At 42.3% G+C, this 19,960-nt stretch overlaps 1 protein-coding gene across 8 annotated transcripts in view; it reads left to right on the top strand.

Moving 5' to 3' along the window:
• ilkap (integrin-linked kinase-associated serine/threonine phosphatase) overlaps positions 1-18,925 on the top strand; it is a 54,073-nt gene extending 35,148 nt beyond the window's left edge. For all 8 annotated transcript variants that reach the window (XM_078563424.1, XM_078563426.1, XM_078563423.1 and 5 more), the window contains 2 exons: positions 12,471-12,552; positions 14,296-18,925. In XM_078563424.1, coding sequence (XP_078419550.1) covers positions 12,471-12,552; positions 14,296-14,436 — 223 coding nt within the window. In that variant the 3' untranslated portion in view covers positions 14,437-18,925. The remainder of the gene's footprint in view (positions 1-12,470; positions 12,553-14,295) is intronic.
• The last annotated feature ends 1,035 nt before the right edge of the window (positions 18,926-19,960 follow it).

The following is a 19,960-nucleotide window of genomic DNA, read 5'->3' as shown; positions in this document are numbered from 1 at the left end:
TCCTGGCAAATCGTACAATTAGAGCTGTAGAGAGAGCTTTAAACTAAATAGGGGGGGGGAGATTTGCAAAGTTAAAGAGAAAGGACAAGGCAATAGTGTAGAGTAGCGATGTGGGTAATGATAACCAGGAAGGGACAGAGTGTGCAAACGTAGGCGTGTGCAAACGTAGGCGTGTGCAAACGTAGGCGTGTGCAAACGTAGGCGTGTGCAAACGTAGGCGTGTGCAAACGTAGGCGTGTGCAAACGTAGGCGTGTGCAAACGTAGGCGTGTGCAAACGTAGGCGTGTGCAAACGTAGGCGTGTACCAGCAAATAAGGTCAGAGTGGGAAAATTATTTAAAAAGACAGAAATAAAAGCTCTTTATCTGAATGCATGCAGCATTCGTAACAAGGTGGATCGATTGACAGCACAAGTAGAAATAAATGACTATGATATAGCCATTACAGAGACATGGTTGCAAAGTGACCATAGCTGGCACCTGACTATTCAAGGGTAATTGATATTTTGGAAGAAAGGAAAAGGAGGCAGGAGTAGCTCTGTTGATCAAAAATGGGATCAGTACAGTAGTGAGAAATGATCTTGGTTTGGAGGGTCATTCCATTTTTAAAGAAAGTCTCTGATAAGGATGCAACATCCATGGCCAACTGAGGATGGTATCAAATTGGAAAAAAAAGGCGTACAATGCTGCAAAGATAGCCCAGAGGACTGAAAAAATATTAGAAACCAGTAAAGGATGACTTTTTAAAAAAAAATTAGAGGGAGAAATTGAATTATGAAACAAAATTAGCAAGACATATAAAAACAGACAGTAAAAGCTTTTACAAGTATATAAAAAGGGGAAGGGTAGCTAAAGTGAGCATTGGTCGCTTAGTGGGTGAGACTGTGGAATTAATAATGGGAAACAAAGAAATGGCAGAGACTTTGAACACATTTTGTATCCATCTTCATAGTAGAAGACACATAAAGCATCCCAAGAATAGTAGAAAAGCAGGGAGCAAAAGGGAGAGAGGAATTTAAAATAATCACGATCACTAGAGGATAGAAGTACTAAGAAAACTAATGGGACTAAAGGCTGACAAGCCCTGGACCTGATGGACTGCATTTTAGGGCCTTAAAAGAAATGGCTGCAGAGATAATGGATGTATTAGTTGTGTTCTACCAAATTCCCTAGATTCTGGAAAGGTCCTAGCGGATTGGTAAACTGAGAAGTGTAACACCTGTCAAGAAAGGAGGGAGGCAGAGAGCAGGAAACCATAGGCCAGTTAGTCTAAAATCTGTCATTGGGAAAATGCTAGAAACCGTTACTATTGGTAGGAGTAGGAAATTAGCAAATCGTAGTACAATAAGGCTGAGCCAGCATGGTTTTGTGAAAGTACAGTTGTGTTTGACAAATTTATTAGAGTTCTTTGAGGATATAACAAGCAGGGTGGATAAGGGAGAACCAGTAGATGTAATGCATTTGAATTTCCAAAAGGCATTCGACAAGGTGCCATGTAAAAGATTACTACACAAGATAAGAGCTTAAGGTGTTGGGGATGACATATTAGTGTGAATAGAGTATTCGCTAATGAACAGGAAACAGTCAGAATAAATGGGTCATTTTCAGTTTGGCAAACTGTAACTCGTAGAGTGCCACATGGCGAAAGACTGCAGAATGCTATGGTACAGAGAGACCTGGGTGTCCTTGTACATGAATCACAAAGTTAGCTTGCAGGTACTGCAAGTAATTAGGAAGGCAAGTGTAATGTTGGCCTTTATTGCAAGGAGGACGGAGTATAAAAGTAGGGAAGTCTTGCTACATCTGTACAGGGCATTGTTGGGACCGCACCTAGAGTACTGTGTGCAGTTTTCTTTTGTCTCCTTGCTTAAGAAGTGATGTAGTTTCATTGGAAACAGTTCAGAGAAAGCTCACTAGGCTGATTGCTGGGATGAAAGGGTTGTCTTGTTAGGAAAGGTTGGGCCAATTCTCTTTGGAATTTAGAAGAATGAGAGGTGATCTTATTGAAACGTACAAGATTCTGAAGGGGCTTGACAAGGCAGAAGCTGAGGGTGTTTCCTTTCATGGGGGAATCTGGAACTAGGGGACATCATTTTGAAAATAAAGGGTCTCCCATTTAACATGGAGATGAGAAAGAATTTCTTCTCTTGGGGGTTTTTAGTATTTGGAATTCCCTTTCTCGGAGAGCAGTGGAGGCTGCATTATTGAATATATTCAAGGCTAAGTTAGACAGAATTTTGATTGACAAGGGAGCCGGGAGTTATGGCAAACATGCAGTAAAATGGAGTTGAGGGCACAGTCAGACCAGCCATTATCTTATTGAATGGCGGAGCAAGTTCAACAGCTGAATGGCCTACTCCTCCCATTTCTTATGACCTTAGCGTTTGACCCACTGTACTACCCAGTCCTAAACCGTAAATAAACATCTGTCATTCAGCCTCTCCCCTACACTGTCAACTGTTTTCTACACTGGCAATTTATTTTGTAGTGCTTTCGGCCGCTTTACTCCATGCTGCTCAAAGCCACCAGTTTGAATTCATGTGATAAAAGTTCAAATGTATCCAGAGAGGTGGTAGTTGTGACCATATTGGGTGATTATAGAGTTTGGATTATCAGCAGCAGCCTGAATGAACACCTCCTGTATAAATGAGATTGTCAAAACTGGTTTAGAAATGGAATCATTTCCTATCGCACTGTATCAAACCTGCAAAACATCTGATAAGAGTTTAGTTTTTCAACCCCAGACATACCAGTACCTCAGTGATCCAAGATAATTTCCTTAATCTGATTTGTATTTGCACACAGGAAGTGTGTTGTATGTGGCAATAAAAACATCATAATTTTTGCCATTTAAAATGTTTTAACATTCCTAATAAATTTCTTCATGTAAGTACCTGCACCAAGTACAAGACTTGAACAGAACTTCAGCCCATACTCCATTCACCCAAGGTAATAAGTAGTACCCCATTTCTTGTGAGACCAATTTTGAAAGTCAAAGTGTAGCAACTGGATGAAGTAAATAAAGCAATATCCATGTCTGCACAGTTAGCGGTTTCACACAAGCTGTATAATATCTGAATGCTCATGGCCTAACTATCATTATCAAATGGGTCATTGCAACCATTTTTCTGGGTTGTACCAGACTTCTTGGTCAGACTGGCTATGTCACAGTTCCAGGTTTACTCTAATCTTAGGCATTTGCTTCAAAGTCATGTTTGTGAATCTCGCATTTTAGAGAGATGCAGGTTGTTACTGAATTCACTGGTTGTAATTCAAAATGGGATAATAGGTAGTTCAGAATATGTCGTGTCAGAGGGAAAAGAGTGAGTTTCAGGCACTTACAACGTCAATCATTTCTTAAAGTCACGTGGAATAGTCCAAATTGTCAAGTCACTGGCATCTTTGGGTAGTCAGGAGGAGGCCAAGTAGGATAGAGTGCCGAAGTGGGCACTGTAGGCTAATGGCACCTGAAAATGCTTCAACCTTCTTCTTCTTTGTGCTCACATGTTGAACTTCACAATAGTTGAGGGAGGGGGTTGTTCACGGGGAACCTGACAATACTCTCGTTATAGTACTTAGACTTGTGTACAGCACAAGCAACACATCTTAACCACACTCTTCAAGTACAGTTATGACGTTGTCATCTATCCAACAGTGGTGGATTGCCCAGACGCGTTCAAACACAGAGCAAGATTGACCTAACCTCGCCAATTACTGCCCTTTGGCCCTCTTCTCAATTATCAGTAAACTGATGGAGGGATCATCTATAATGTCATCAAACAACAGCTACTTACCAATAACCTTGTCACTAAAGCTCAGTTTGGATTCCCCAAGAATCACTTTGTCCCAGATGTAAATACACCCTTGATTCATAAATTGCCGTAAGAGCCGAATGCCCGAAGAGTGGCGAGAGTAGCTGCCCTCGATGTTAAGACAGCCTTAGAGAAACTAAAACAAAAACAGAATTACCTGGAAAAACTCAGCAGCTCTGGCAGCATCGGTGGAGAAGAAAAGAGCTGACGTTTCGGGTCCACATGACCCTTCAACAGAACTGAAGCATAGTTAGGAGAGAGGTGAAATATAAGCTGGTTTAAGGTGGGGGGGCAGGGCGGGGGGAGGGGGAGAGAAGTTGAGGGTGGGATGATTGTGGGGACAAGCAAGCAGTGATAGGAGCAGATAATCAAAAGATGTCACAGACAAAAGGATCAAAGAGGTGTTGAAGGTGCTGATATTATCTAAGAAATGTGCTAATTAAGAATGGATGGCAGGATACTCAAGGTACGGCTCTAGTGGGGGTGGGGTGGAAAGACTAACAAGGTATTAATTGTAGATTTAAAAATAATGGAAATAGGTGGGAAAAGAAGAATCTATATAAATTATTGAAAAAAAAACAAAAAAAAAAGGGAGGGGGAAGAAACGGGGTGGGGATGGGGGGAGGGGGAGTTTAAGATCTAAAGTTGTTGAATTCAATATTCAGCCCGGAAGGCTGTAAAGTGCCTAGTCGGAAGATGAGGTGCTGTTCCTCCAGTTTGTGTTGGGCTTCACTGGAACAATGCAGCAAGCCAAGGACAGACATGTGGGCAAGAGAACAGGGTGGAGTGTTAAAATGGCAAGCGACAGGGAGGTTTGGGTCTTTCTTGCGGACAGACCGCAGGTGTTCTGCAAAGCGGTCGCCCAGTTTGCGTTTGGTCTCTCCAATGTAGAGGAGACCGTATTGGGAGCAAGGAATGCAGTAGACTAAGTTAGGGGAAATGCAAGTGAAATGCTGCTTCACTTGAAAGGAGTGTTTGGGCCCTTGGACGGTGAGGAGAGAGGAAGTGAAGGGGCAGGTGTTGCATCTTTTGCGTGGGCATGGGGAGGTGCCATAGGTGGGGGTTGAGGAGTAGGGGGTGACGGAGGAGTGGACTAGGGTGTCCCGGAGGGAACGATCCCTACGGAATGCCGCCGGGGGGGGTGAAGGGAAGATGTGTTTGGTGGTGGCATCATGCTGGAGTTGGCGGAAATGAAACTAAAAACTAAAGAAAATAGAAACTAAAGTCAAATCCTCCGGTAACTGGAGTTATACCTGACACAGTGAAAGATGGTCATTGGAGGCTACTTGTAGTTCCAGCAGATTATTTTAGGAGCTTCTCAGTGAAAGCTGTTTCATTAATGGCAATTCCTCTACCATATGGTTAGGAGCATTGCTGATGATTTCACAGTGATCAGCTCTGTTTACAATTCATCCAATAATGAAGCAGCCCATGCCAACTTACGACTGGGCACAGACAACATGCAAGCTGAAGTGACATGGTAGGTATTATTCATTCCACCTAGCTGCCAGGCAATGAGCAGCCAACTCCTTCTGATTTGCATTATATCCCCGCAGCCCAAGGTCATTAAATTGGGATTCTGCATACTGCAGGGAAGCCAGAAAAACCAAAAGTAATTTAGAGACGAGAGGGGGAAAAAAACATACATTTCCTTTAAAACTTGTATCCCATGCATTAGAATTAGCACCAAGAAGATGCCCCAATTTCAATTCTTGGTGGGTCCTGAATTAGTTGACATGAGTATCAATAGAGATCCTACAATTGGCTTCAGTGTCTTTTGGGCCAAGGAAGAGAATTAGTAATGAAACAAGGTTCCCAGTCCTGAATACTTTCCACTTACTCCTGCTGAAGAATGCAGAGGTCTTTTTAAAAAGCAAAAGGGCTTCTCATCAAGGTGTGGGGATTCTGCCAAGGCCACATTTAGTACCCATCCTTAAGATGTTTTTATTCTTTTTATTGCTAAGTGGTTTGATGGACTACTTTCCGGGAGCATTAAGAGTCAGCTGTGTGTTATATGTATTATATCAGATCAGAAAAGGGTGACATTTACACTGGAGGGTTTTGGTGAACCAATTGGATTTTTGTAGCAGCCATTTTCCTTCTGGTGTCAGCCTGGAAACGGCCTAATTTATTGAGTTCATTTTCACAACTTGTTGTGGGGGAATTTGAGCTCCAAACCTCGGGGTCTAGCTGCTACACTACAGTACCTTATCCTGCTACATGGACTAGGATCAAGCTAGGCACGTATGTGAAGAGTGCCACTTGAGTGAGCTACTAGAGGGGCGCTGGCACCCATGGCACTCTAACAAGAGTCTGCACTTTCAGGAGGGTGAAGAAAGGAAAGTCCACTGGCCATTTTAAATATTACTCCTCCTCTAAACCTCTTTGTAAACTGTGGCTAGAGCTTTGTAAACTGTGGCTAGAGCTTTGTAAACTGTGGCTAGAGCTTTGTAGCATTTGCATTGAGCAGTTGTGATATCAGCAGATACTTCATCTCTCTATTGGAGGGAGGTAGAAAAGGAGAGTGAGAATGGATGGGAACCCTACCTTATCCTGTCTGCCTCGACCAGACATCAGTACGGCCCGTATTTCCTCACCTTGTTATGCTCATCAAGTTGTTGTAGGTTTCCTAATGACAGCGTATGATAGGTAGTGACAGGCTCAACAAATGGCTATTTCTGTTGCTCATTCAATTGGGTTTAGCATTAAAGTGTAAATATGGGACTCACTCACCTGCTTGCAAGGCAGTGCCAGATAACCATCTCACACTGGGCTGTGGCAGAAGCCTGTTGATGTTTCAGTGACTGCTGTTTCAGATTGAGTAGATTACATGTCAAGGAAATGACTGTTCAAATTACTCCAGAGCAGGGGATGGGATATAACTGAGGCGCAGCAAGGGCTGGGTACAGGATGTGGTCCATGGTCAGAGTTTGGTTTGTGTTGTGATTTTTCTCAAAAATAAGATTCCTAAACGTAGCCATATTACAAGGGAATTGACGTTGAAAGCATGATTCAGTTGATTATGCAAAACCTGTATTTACCAGCCATGTATCCTGCTCAATGACTAATCTCTTCATAAAGATTCCATAGCAATGTCATGTTCTACATCATAGAGAGCCTGGGCAGCCACCAGGCCCTGTAAGAAGGAATATTTGCACAAAAAAATAAAATAGTTTGTAAATTGAATTTTGAATAAAACCAATTGAGCACTGGCAACGGTGCCATAAACCAGTCAAGCCCAATTCTGTCCTTTTCATCCACTTCCCCTTACAACAAGAGGCAGATTCCTCAACTGGAATTGGAGATTGGCAGTCAAAGAGGCAGGATCTAACATAGAATTATCAGCTATCCTTTAGTGACTGTCTCCTGTCGTAATAGTCTAGTTTCATGGTTTATATTAATATTTTAGAGGTAACTTTTAGTTTTAGGGAGATTAGATTTGTACGGTTATGGTAATTGAAATTCTGGACTTTAGAAAGTGACATCAAGTATTGGCAGTTTAGGGGATGACCTGTGTTTATTTAATGAGGTCACAGTAGAAGAGAGAGAGCTATAAATCGACAGTGCACCTGTTTAGCTTGAAGAACTGGAGTCAAAGTGTTTGAGCTACATTGTCCTGCCGTTGTTAGAAAGGTGAGTTATGCAAACCTCAGCGTCAAAAGGTTAGGTTTTGAAGCTAAAAGCTAGTTAATTTAAATACTTATTGGCTATCTCAACCAACCTCTTACCATAAAGATGAGTGATTTGGGTTGGAGCCTTGGTTGGAATTCTGGGAAGTTGAGATTTTTCCATGGGGTAGAGCTGAAAGCAACCATTACAAACATCTGAATTAGGAGCAGGGGTAGGCCATTTGGCCGCTCGAGCCTGCTCCGCCATTCGGCCGCTCGAGCCTGCTCCGCCATTCAATCAGATCATGACTCAACTCCACATTCTACCTACCTTGATAACCTAAGATACTTAACTAACAAGGGAGTCAATCTACCTCTGCCTTAAATATATTCATTGACCCTGCCTCCACTGCAGTGGACACCCAGATCTCTCTGTACTTCAGAGTTCTGCAATCTTTCCCCATTTAGATAATATGCTGCTTTTCTACTCTTCCTGGCAAAGTGGACAAGTTCACATTTTCTCACATTATTCTCCATCTGCCAAATTTCTGCCCAGTCACTTAACCTAGTCCCTTTGCAGACTTCTTAAGTTCTCTTCACAACTTAATTTCCGACCTATCTTTGTCACCAACAAATTTAGCAGCCACGCATTTGGTCCCTTCATCCAAGTCGTTGATATAAATTGTTAACAGTTGTGGCCCCAGCACTGATCCCTGCGGCACTGCACTCATCACATCTTGCTAACCCAAAAATGACCCATTTACCACTCTCTGCTCCCTATTAGCTAACCAATCCTCTATCCATGCTAATATGTTACCCCCGACACCATGAGTTCTTATTTTGCGGAACACCTTTGTGCCACCTTGTCAAATGCCTTCTGAAAATCTAAGTACAGAGTATCCACAGGTTCCCCTTTATCCATATGCTTGTTACTTCCTCAAAGAATTCCAATAAATTAGTCAAACATGATTTCCCTTTCACAAAACCATGTTGACTCTGTTTAATTGCATTGATCTTTAAGTACCATGATATAAACGCCTTTAATAATATATTCCAGCAATTTGCCTACAACAGATGTTAAGCTAACTGGCCTGTAGCTTCCTGCTTTCTGTCTCCTTCCTTTCTGGGATAATGGGGTCACATTTGCTATTTTCTAATCTGATGGAACCTTTCCAGAATCGAGGGAATTTTGGAAAACTAAAACCAATGCATCTACTATCTCAGCAGCCACTTTTAAGTCCCTAGGATGAAGTCCATCAGGACCAGAGGACTTGTCAGCTTTTAGTTTAGAATAATTTTCTCCATACCCTTTCCCTGGTGATTGTAACTGGTTCAAGTTCCTTCTTCCCTTTTACCTCCTGATTCACAATTATTTCTCGATGTTATTTATATCCTCTACAGTAAAGACAGATGTAAAATATCTGTTTAATTCACCCGTCATTTCCTTATTTTCCATTATTGTTTTCCCATTTTTACTCCCTAGAGAACCAATGTTCATTTTTTTTTTCCTTTATAACTTTAGTTACCCATGGATAGCATGTCCTCCCCATACATTTTAGTGAGAAAGGAAGGCTGTATTTTTCCTGAGTATTCGGAAATATCTCCTTCAATGTCTGCCACTGCATCTCTACTGACCTATCTCTTAACTTAATTTCCCAGTTCACTTTAACCAGCTCACACCTTCATAATTGCCCTTATTTAAGTTTAAACCACTAGTCGGAGATCCACCCCTCTCTCCCTCAAACTGAATGTGAAATTCAATCATTATGATCGCTGCTACTTAGGGGCAGCTTCACTGTGAGGTTATTAATTAATCCTGTTTCATTGCACATTTCCAGATCTAGGCTAGCCTACTACTTGGTTGATGCTAAAATATGCTGCTCTAAGAAACTGTTGGAAAAATACTCCATAAACTCATCATCAAGGCTACCTTTGCCAATCTGACTTGTCCAATCTATATGTAGATTAAAATCACCCATGATTATTACCATACCTTTCTCACAAGCCCCCATTATTTCTTGCTATATATCCTGTCCTACAGTGTGGTTACTGTTAGGGACCTATAAACCACTCCCACAAGTGACTTCTTACTTCTACTATTTTCATCTCTACCCAAACTGATTCTACGTCTTAATCTCTAGAACTAAGGTCATCTATCTCTATTGTACCAATGTCATCCTTAATTGACAGAGCTATCCCTCTGCCTTTTCCTAGCTTCCTGTCCTTCCTAAATGTCAGGAAACCTTGAATATTCAGGTCCCAGTCTTAGCCATTACAAAGACATGGCTGCAGGATGACAATCAGATCATACATATTTACTTCTTTGTGCTGTCAGTTCATCTGTTTTGTTATGAATGCTGTGTGCATTCAGATACAGAGCCTTTAGTTCTGCCTTTTTACATTCTTGTAACCTCTTGCCTTATCTGCTGGTGCATTCTTATGTTTGTACACTCTGTTCCTTCCTGCCACACTCTGATGATTTCCCTTATTCCCACCTTTCTCTTTTGCCTTGTCTTCTCTAATTTATCTCATCTTTCCAAACTTGATCCCTTGCCCCCACTATTTAGTTTAAAGCCTTCTCTATCACTCTAGTTATACGACTCGCCAAAACACTCACCCCAGCACGGTTCAGGTGAAGGTCGTCTCAACAGCACAGCTCCCACTTTCCCCAGTATTGGTGCCAGTGCCCCATGAATTAAAACCCATTTCTCCCACATCAGTCTTTGAGCCACAAATTTAACTCTTAATCCAATTTACCCAACACCAATTTGCTCATGGGTCAGTTACTAATCCAGAGATCTCTGAAGTTCTGCTTTTTAATTTAGCCCTTAACTGCTCATACTCCCTCAGCAGAAACTTTTTTCTAGTTGACTCTATGTTGTAGGTACCTATGTGAACCACGACTATTGGATCCTCCCCCTCCCACTGCAAGTTCCTGTGCAGCCCAGAGCAAATGTCCCGAACCCTGGCACCAGGCAAGCAGCAGAGCCATCTGCCACGACATTCCTATTAACTCCCCCTGCTTGAATAGCTTCCTGTATCATGGTGCCATGGTGGTAAGTTTGTTCACCCACCCTGTAGCCACCACTTTTATCCAGACAGGCTGCAAGGACCTCCAACCCGTCGGGCAATTGCAAGGGCTGTGGCTCCTCCACTTCTACCTTCTGTGTCCCCATACCTGCCTCACTCACAGTCACACCCTCTTTTCCCTGACCGTTGATCCAAATCAGAAGACCCTATCCTAAGGAGTGGACTGCCTTTTGGTACAAAGTGTCCAGGTAACTTTCCCCCTCCTTGATGCATCGCAATGTCTGCAGCTCGACTTCCAGCTCAATGACTCTGAGCTGAAGCTCTTCTAGATGCAGACACTTAGTGCAGACATGTTTGCCCTGGACCACCCTGGTGTCACCCACATTCTGCAGTCCCAATACATTACCTGTCCTGCCATCTTTGTGTTAATTCATTTATTCTTACTTAATTTATAATTAATAAACATTGCTACTCCCAATAACCTTTAATAATGCAAGTAAATCTTACTACAAACTAACAAAACCTTTATAATTACTAATAAATTATGAATTTTGAAGATAAACGAGCAACATATTCAACCAATTTCTTATTAGTTTTCCTGTGATGTCACACTTTGATTTCTCTCAAAATGCTCTGCTCTGGAGTCACAGACTAGACTGGGTTAGATAGCTCTTCTTGGTGGTTGTTACTGTCTCCGGGTCCTCCTTTCAACTTCGTTGGCGGGTGTAAGCCTTGTGTTCAGAAGGCAGAGGAGAAGTATTTGCCAAGAGCTGTGGAACAGCAGGGGACCAGGAAAATAGAACTATTAAAAACCAGGAGTGTTTCTAATTTTCTGTTTAAGTCTCTGCACATGAATTGCAAGTGAAGTTCAGCTGAAAAGTCCCAGAATTTATAAGATAGCTGTGGAAAAGTTGAGTTTGTCCCAAGAAAGTGGATAACCTGAAAGAACCTGATAAGTAGCTAAAGATTCTGGCGGAAGTCACAGTGGAAATGAGAAGGTTCAGTTGAGGATTTTAGCTTAAAGTGTATTTTGCTGTGTTTATTGTGCTTTTCAATGTAAACTGTAAGTAACTACCTAAGTCAGTGCTTGTTTATTTATTAGTGTTTACTTTACTTGATTCTTGTATAGTAAAGTTCATTTGTTTTTGAATATTGGAATCTTGTGGCTTCATTCAGTAAATCACTGGGCATTCAAACTTCCCTTTAAAAGTTAGCAGTGCCTACGGGCAACATAACACTCTTAAGCATATTAAATGTTTAGAGGAGGTAAATGGAAATGGCATGGAAGCTCACCCTGCAATTGTTTCACGGTAATTTCTAAACACATCACTAGAATCATTCCAGTCATGAGACATTGCATTAGGAAACGATAAGGGAGTGACTTAGGGCTGTCCGAGCTTGTCACAGAACCTTGGTTAATGGGTATAAATTACCCTAATAACTCCATTCTCAGAATTTGTCACTTCACCCAAACCTTCATTAGATTTGGGCCCTAACTCGCTCCATTATTGTCTTCTCACACATGTCTCATGACTGTGATGTGGTTAGAAATAGCTGTAAAATAATTGCAGGGTGTTCATCCATGCCATTTCCTCCTCTAAACATTTGATTCATTAAAAGGAGACGGTCACTAAAAGGTAGCTGACAATTCTGTTAGGTCCTAACTCTTCTATGGCCAATTTTCAACTTAACCATAGCTGAGGAATCTGCCTGTTGTAGGGGCAAGTGGAGGAAAAGGACAGAATTTGGCTTTACTGATGCATGGCATAGTTGCCAGCACACACTATTAAATGCTCAGGCACAAATAATGGCCACAGGACTCGGGCACTGGGGGAGGAGCCACTGCCTGTGGAACTGTACCCTTCAAGAAAGTAGAGAAAACCAAAGGGATAGCATGTATTGAATGGAAGTATGTTTGTACATGTTCCATGCTGCCTTTAATCCAAGTGTGAATCACCAGCAGCACTTCTGCAACAGTTCTTCCTGCCATGTCAATTGTGTGATGTGCTATTTCTTTTCCAGATTTATTCTTCTTGCTTGTGATGGATTATTTAAAGTGTTCTCCCCGGAGGAAGCTGTCCTCTTCGTTTCAGCAATACTCGAGGTACAGTTTGCTGGTCTCACAGTGGTTTGTTCCCTGTGGATGAATTCTGTAAAGTTAATGGGCTGGAAACACCATGTTATGGTCCTGTGGTGGCCCTTCATTGTATGTGCAGTGGGATGGTGATTTTGATGTGTTACGTCCTCCATCAGACATGTCCCAGCAGGCTGCTTACAGTACAACTTCAGCAGCGCTCTGGGGGAAAGGTCTCCCAATCCACCAGCAACAGCCCTTTCTGGGCCTTGCTATATTGTACCCTGACCTAGCAGCAAGTCCTTCCCCAGCCCACCAATGCAGCCCCTCTTGCTCCTATTGCATTTTGCAATTGGCTTCAACTTCTCCACACCTCACCCAGCCCCAACATTCCTCCTTGACTGGGGACTGGTGCCTACCATGGATAAGATTGTACATTCTATAATTATTGTTTATTTCAATAAAGTCCACATAGTTGCTGAACATGAACCTGCTGAATGATAGTAGACCGAAGGAGACGCTGATTCAGAGTGGGTGGAATTGGTCTTTGGTGAAATGGGGTGAGAGTGAATGGGCAGCCCATATTCCATTGAGGTTAATAGAAAAAAAAATACACCATAGTGTGAAATGGACTCCGTTTGCTGTTATTTCACTTTGCATTTTAGCTGAAGACCAATTTCACTGCCGTAGTGTCTGCAAATGACCAACAGTTGTTACAAAAGGATGATTGAGGACGGTGGCCTGGGGTTTTGGGGATCAAAACTGAGCCGTGCATCTTTTATTATGGAGATGCCAAAATGACTTGCAAGAAATGACCAGCAGCTCCATTAAGCCAGACCCAAACACTTGACGCTTAGAATATCAACGCCAGTGTCCCGTGTGCAGCCATGCAGCAAGCCAAACGTTCCCACACATTCGACTTGACTCCTTTAAGTTAAAACTATGCAAATAATTTTAAGAGCTCGTACAATTAAACAAATAACCTGCCCACTTTTTTTTAAAAATTAGACGGTATGTTGATCGTGACTGGATACCTCCTGCCTGCCCCCACCAACCCACAGCCATGTGATCTCCTGGGAGAGTCTGGAAAGATTGGGTCAATAAGGTGGAAAATACTTCAGAAAATTCATTTCTGATCCCCTCCGATCCTTTCAGTATTCAGCTTTTCTGAAATTACTGACTTGCTGGTTCCAAGGACACCAACCTCCCTACATTACACTGTAAACTGTCCCTACATTACCTCGTAAAGTGACCATTCATTATGTGTAATCCTAATAAGTGCCTGCCTCATGGCAGAGCCCCATCCTGAATTTGTCTAGCATCCACATATGCACATTGTAGCAGGAGTCACCAGACAGTCAAAAGGAGCAAGAATATCAAGAAAGAGGACACCTCTTTTTGCTACCCCTTAACCTGGGCCCCAAGGCCAGTTCTGGTGCCTGCTACCACTATGACTTACTCCAAATCCCACAAGCTGGATTGAAGGGCATGGCCCTTTGGTTACACATACTGGACGGAGTTTGGGAACTTCGGAATCAGGAAGGGGATTCTGTCCATTTCTCTGCCACAAGTTTGTGATAAGGCAGCCAAGGAAGAGGTTGACTCTGGTGTTCTCGCTTGGAGATTGCATGGTACATTTTGGCCAGTAGCAACAAACATTGAATAAGGACCCCATTCCCCAGGAGTTTTCTAGTCACGGGCTTGTCTGCGTCAGTTGCTTACCTGAATTGTAAACCGTAACCTCAGTAGACTGGTCTTTGTGTCAACCCACAGGACAAGACTCTGATTGCAAGGCCAGGGAAGGCCATGCAGGACGTGCAGTTTGAAGCTGCCTGTAACAGATTGGCCAGTGAGGCAGTCCGCCGGGGCTCTGCTGATAACGTCACCATCATTCTGGTAGCCATCACACACTGACACGAGGAACTCGCCTCACTGAGAATATCTCCCAGGTTAATACAGGTGTCCAGGAGGGATTGCTGACTTTGGAAAGAGATGAAACAACCTCAGGCCCTTCAGAAACTCGAAAGTGAAATGCTTATCTTGATTTACTTGCCTGCTGTCATCTGATCCTGTAGAATTGCCACCCTGCCACTGACTGACACTTATAAATGTAAATCTCCATGCAGCCGACAGTAGCAGAGATCTGCTTTTTATTGGGGCTCCTTTGACCTGATGGTGGTCTGCTTAGTGAGCCACACCAACTCTAAAGAACTTGTCCCCACCACTCGAGTATCTAGGAGCATAGAACTGACTTGGCATCGTTTCTCTAGGCCCGCTGGTGCTCAGATGCTTGGCATATGCATGAATGGAAGGGACATATGAGAAGGACTGGTCTCAGCCTGCGGCAAGCCAGTGGTTGGTTCAAGTAATAAAACCTGGATTCAAATGCAAGGAAAGGGGTTTTGACATCCTCTCCCTGGACCCAAACTGCAATGTGTTGAAGTCTCTAATGAGTTGAAGGTTCTGTTTTATGTGCTCTTATTATTGTCACTTTGTTCATTCGTGCTGGTGTTGAGGTCTGTGTTTTGGTTGGATTCTGGTTAAAAGTTGTTTCTTTTTCAAACTCTGGCTGTACCAGCTCATTTCAATAGAAGCACTGACACCTTGTTTCCTCTCCCAACACCTAGTGAGAGCTCCTATCCAGTGCCTCCTCTTGCAGAAGCAGGTGTGAAGATACTTGCTCATGTAATATATGTTGAAGTAAAATGAGATAGTGAGAGAGGAGCATCACTTCTTTGGGTGTTTTCATAAACCAATTTTTTATTTTAAGAAAAACAAATATATTTGGTGCAGTGAAGTTCTGTTTCTGTCTGCTTGCACAGGGCTGACTGCTCAACCTGTATAGGACAGCTGTGTGACTTTTAACATTGACAGTAAAGTTGCAGCCATGACAACAGAGCTACTGAGCTCCAATTACTCCAGCCATATAGAATCATAGTACAGTGCAGGAGGAGGCCATTCTGTTCTATCAAGTCTGCACTGCCTTTTTGTAGAGCAATCTAATCACTTCCACTTCCTGGTTCTTTCCCACACCTCCCTGCAGTTTTTCTCTCCAAGTTTTATGCATTTTCCCTCTGAAGGCTACTGTCGTATTTGCGTCCACCACCCTATCAGGCAGTGCATTCCTAATCCTAACTGCCTATTGAATGAAAAAAATAATTTCCTCTTGTCACCTCAGGTTCTTTTGCCTGTCACCTTTAAATGTGTCCTCCGGTTATTGAGCTATTGGAAACTGTTTATCCTTAGTCATTTTATCTAAACACCTCTTGCAAATCTCCTCTTAGCCTTCTCTGCTCCAAGGAGAACAATCTTGGCTTCCTCAGTCTATTCCCATAACTCTAATCCCTCATCCCTGGAACCATTGTCACAAACCACTTTTTCGTAAACTCTTTTAAACCATGGTTTGAAGTTTTTTCCAACTCTGAACCATTTTATACAACTGCTTCATTTCTGTTTATGCAGTGCCTTTGATTCAGTAACAACAGACAAGGCCTCTAATTGATAGAATTCATGGGGAAATTGGCAATTGGAACATAGTCCCCAAAATTCCACATAATAAAAATGCAATTTAACTTATTTAGTAACAGTATACTTGTGTACCTAGACATCATTTTGAAATGACACCTCACTGCTCCCATGTGCACACTTGTACCACTGGGGTTCCATACAACACCTCAAAGCAAAAGCCCGTCAACAGCCTACACAGGCAAACTGAGAGGGCAGCTTGTGACCAGGTCTACCATTGGTGAATGAAAGCTGCCTATTCCTGGTGGTCACTGTTTCAGAGGTAAGAAGAGGCTAAGAAAGCCCCTTGGTCATGCGTAGGTCATCTGCTTCCATGGCACTGGGATAGTTATATTTACCTAACAGGGGTTAACTTGTCAACTTTGGGACTAATTAAATAAATTAGATGCGTGAGTTCAATGTGAGACTAGGTCAAATAATCAAGTTTCTGGGCATGAACTGGTTCAGTTTTTATTCAATTTTCTAACAAGTATATTTGAATGCCAACCAGTTTTTGCTGTCCTGTATTACCCATTGTGTGAAAACAGAGCGCATGTAGCCTGGTCCAGCTATACCGCCTAACGTTCTGCATAACTGGCAACTGTTCTGTCACTATTACTCCTTGTTCTCTAATACCAGCTTCTTTATTTAGGTAAGTATCAGCCTTCTCTTCTCCCTGTTTCATCGTGCAGTACTGATATTACAATATACTCCACCCATTTTGTGTTGTGCAGATACAGATTTTACACCGACACCAACCTGCCTCTTTTGTCATAAGTTGATTTGAAAGTGCTTTGCTGAAGAAAAAAAGTCACAATCTCAGGACCCTGCAACTATCACCTGATATAGTCAAAAACCCACAGTCCTCATTAGTGGTCATGTGGTTGACTAACATTGACAAAATAAATGGGATCTCCCAGACTTTGTTGATGGATCCTCTCACTCAGCCCACTCTTTTTAAAGTGTTTGTGGACATGAACATACATAGGGTGAAGGAAAGCAATGACTAAGAACTGCTCCTGGCACTGAGATTACAGCTTTACAACAGTGCACTTTTATACACAAGTCTGTAGAATTAGAGCAGTTATCTGCACAAGTCGTCAGTGTACACAACTCATGTTCATATGCCCGGATATTGGAGCCATTTCCAACAGCGGCCAGCTCTCACTGCTGCCCCATCCTTGCAGATTATCGCATAAAATATTTCCTGTTTGGATTCACTTTGTTGACCTTTTCTCATAATTTCAGGGTAGCTGCATATCCATGAAATAGATACTTGGCTGGGAGTTTCTTCAAACCATTAGTTCAGCTCCTTTATTTTAAGGAATGATCACATTTGATAATTGACTTTGGGACCCAGAGGGTTTGGCATGGGGACTACCTTTTTCTGAAACAAAGACACTGGCCAAGGCATCTTCCTGTTACAGCAGGACCTCCTTGATTCATTTTACTGGATGATCCACTGGGGTCCCAGTGCTGTGGGTGGTGGGGGCCTGGGGCTGAAGCATAGTTCCTTATGATTTTTGATGCATATGCTTTGTTTCAGGTATAACTTGTTTCCAGAATTTAAAGGTCTTGTGGGTCAACTCTCATTGACTGTTCTTTAGTATCAGCCCCACCATGATGAAATGATCCCACAGGTGTGCAATGTGGTATAATGAATATACTATATAAGTGATGCACCAGAGAGTACTGGAGAAGGCAGACAGCATGTAGATTGCATGCTATTGCCTAATAGTCGAAATTAAATTTAATCTAACATAGGAACCTGCAGCCCATCATGAAACCAACAAAACAAACATACCTTATAAAACCACCCATATCCTCCAAAAGCTCCTGATATGTGACGTAATATACCACTAGTTACTAACACCTTTTAGACAGATAGGTCATGTTCATATGGTCAGATTATATTAGAAAGGTTAGAGGTGCAAAGCTAATTTTGCTACATGTGTGCATCAGCCAGATAGCACATCTCATGGAGGAGATAATCGTGGTAACTGCCCTCTCAATTTAGGGCATGTAATGCTCTTGATGCATTTTGACTGTGAAGGACCCTTCACACCCAAAAAGCTTTTGTGCGCAATCCTGTCCATGTTCCTCTCATACTGCAACATATATCACATGCAGTCCCCTGCCTTTATGTCAAGTGAGAAACAATATGTCTATCATGTACATGTGAGTGCACACCATTGCATCCTACTAGATTACTTTGGAAAGTTTTGGTGGGGGGAATTGACTGAGGTTTGCAGTGGGACATGGCTTGGCAATGCTCAGTTGATCCACTTCACCCTAATGAGATAGCAGGTCACCTGAAATGGGAATATGAATCAGTATTTCACCTTGCCTCATTATGTATCCTCCTTTAGGTATAGAGCATTCATGGTGAATGCAAGCTCATTTTCTATTTCCACCTTCCTGTTACGCAGGCATTGGGCTTCCGAGAGGATTATATTGTATCACAGTGTATTTGAGCTATGGCACAACCCTTTATACTGTGCTAGAAAGGTGTTCTAACGTTACTGTCATACCAATCATGAGATGCTGCATAGTTTCAGCTGTGATCTTACCTATCACCCCCCTTGTTCAGATCCTGCTACCTCAATAACCCTCAACACCCTTCTCATATCATGGTTTCTTGAGGGATTAAAAAAATTAGCTGATTTCCTCTGACGTTTCCCGGGCTGTCCTTTTAAGGACATTCTTTTTGAGGATATTTGTCATACCATGATGATATATAGCTTTATATTCCACTGTTTGCTGTTTAGGCTCCCAGTGGTGAAGAGTAGGCTTAGCAGGTCCTGAGGTCAGTTAGAGTTCAGTTGCTGTTTGATGAAAGGAACTTGAAGATTTCCAGTGTAAAATTTCAATTCCAAGGAAATAAAAGATCAAGAAATGACTGGCTTTCTTTCTATTTAGGTACGCTTTTGACACTTGAAGTGTGGCATCTATGACAATTTCTATGTGAAATTACTCAAAAATTAACTGCAGTGTAGCCAGTGGCTGAGAGTTGAAGGTGGTGATCCCTATTCGAGCCTCCCACTGACTATTATTAATTTCCCCCAAGATCTGCTCAATTAAACTCCTGTCTCACATGTTCCAACGATAATCTTAAATATGTTGTGCACCTATTTCTTCATGTAATCTACTTAATTCCTTTCATCCTCACAGGACAATAGAGATTAAAGTGCTTCAATGTTGTTTGCTGGACTGCAGAAACTCTGAATCAAATGCACTAAAAATAAGTTGCCTCCATTTAAGATGGAAATGAGGAGGAATTTCTTCTCTCAAGAGGGCCCTTCCATAGATAGCAGTGGAGATTGGGTCATTGAATATATTCAAGGCTGAGTTGACAGATTTTTGATCTACATGGGAGTCGAGGGTTAATGGCGGAGGTCAGGGAGGCAGCCAGGAAAGTGGAGTTAAGGCCTCAATCAGATCAGTCATGATCTTATTGAATGATGGAACAAGATCGACAGGCTGAGTGGCCTACTGCTCCTACTTCTTATGATCTTAGATGCACAGAAAGCCCTCGGTTACGATGGGAATACAAAACTGTTCCTGCCACTGCCATTTCAGCTAGTTTGTGATACGTGTTGACTGCTTTGCTTCAGTTAAAGGGGCACTATAGTTTAATGCCTCCCAGGGCTGGTGTTGAGGGTTAAGGGGTTACAATGAGTCACCTAAGGCCTGAACCAAGCAAAGGCAGATAAGAGCCAGTTCCTTGTTTTTTGATGCAGGCTTGTGTTTATTTTTTAACATTCACAGTGCTACTTCCAGTCTCCCCACATACTTAAGGAATGGAGGTTTCTTATAAAGCAGTGGAGAGATGAAGTTGTAAAACAAATCATCCTTTTCCATCAGTATATCTATTGTATTAGTCTGCTGTGTCACTCAGCACAGGAAGGAAGTTTAGTTGCGAGTAAAACCTTTC

This window comes from Cetorhinus maximus, chromosome 19 (genome assembly GCF_964194155.1).
Source record: "Cetorhinus maximus chromosome 19, sCetMax3.hap1.1, whole genome shotgun sequence".
NCBI lineage: Eukaryota > Metazoa > Chordata > Chondrichthyes > Lamniformes > Cetorhinidae > Cetorhinus > Cetorhinus maximus.
This window is presented reverse-complemented; position numbering and strand designations above follow the sequence as displayed.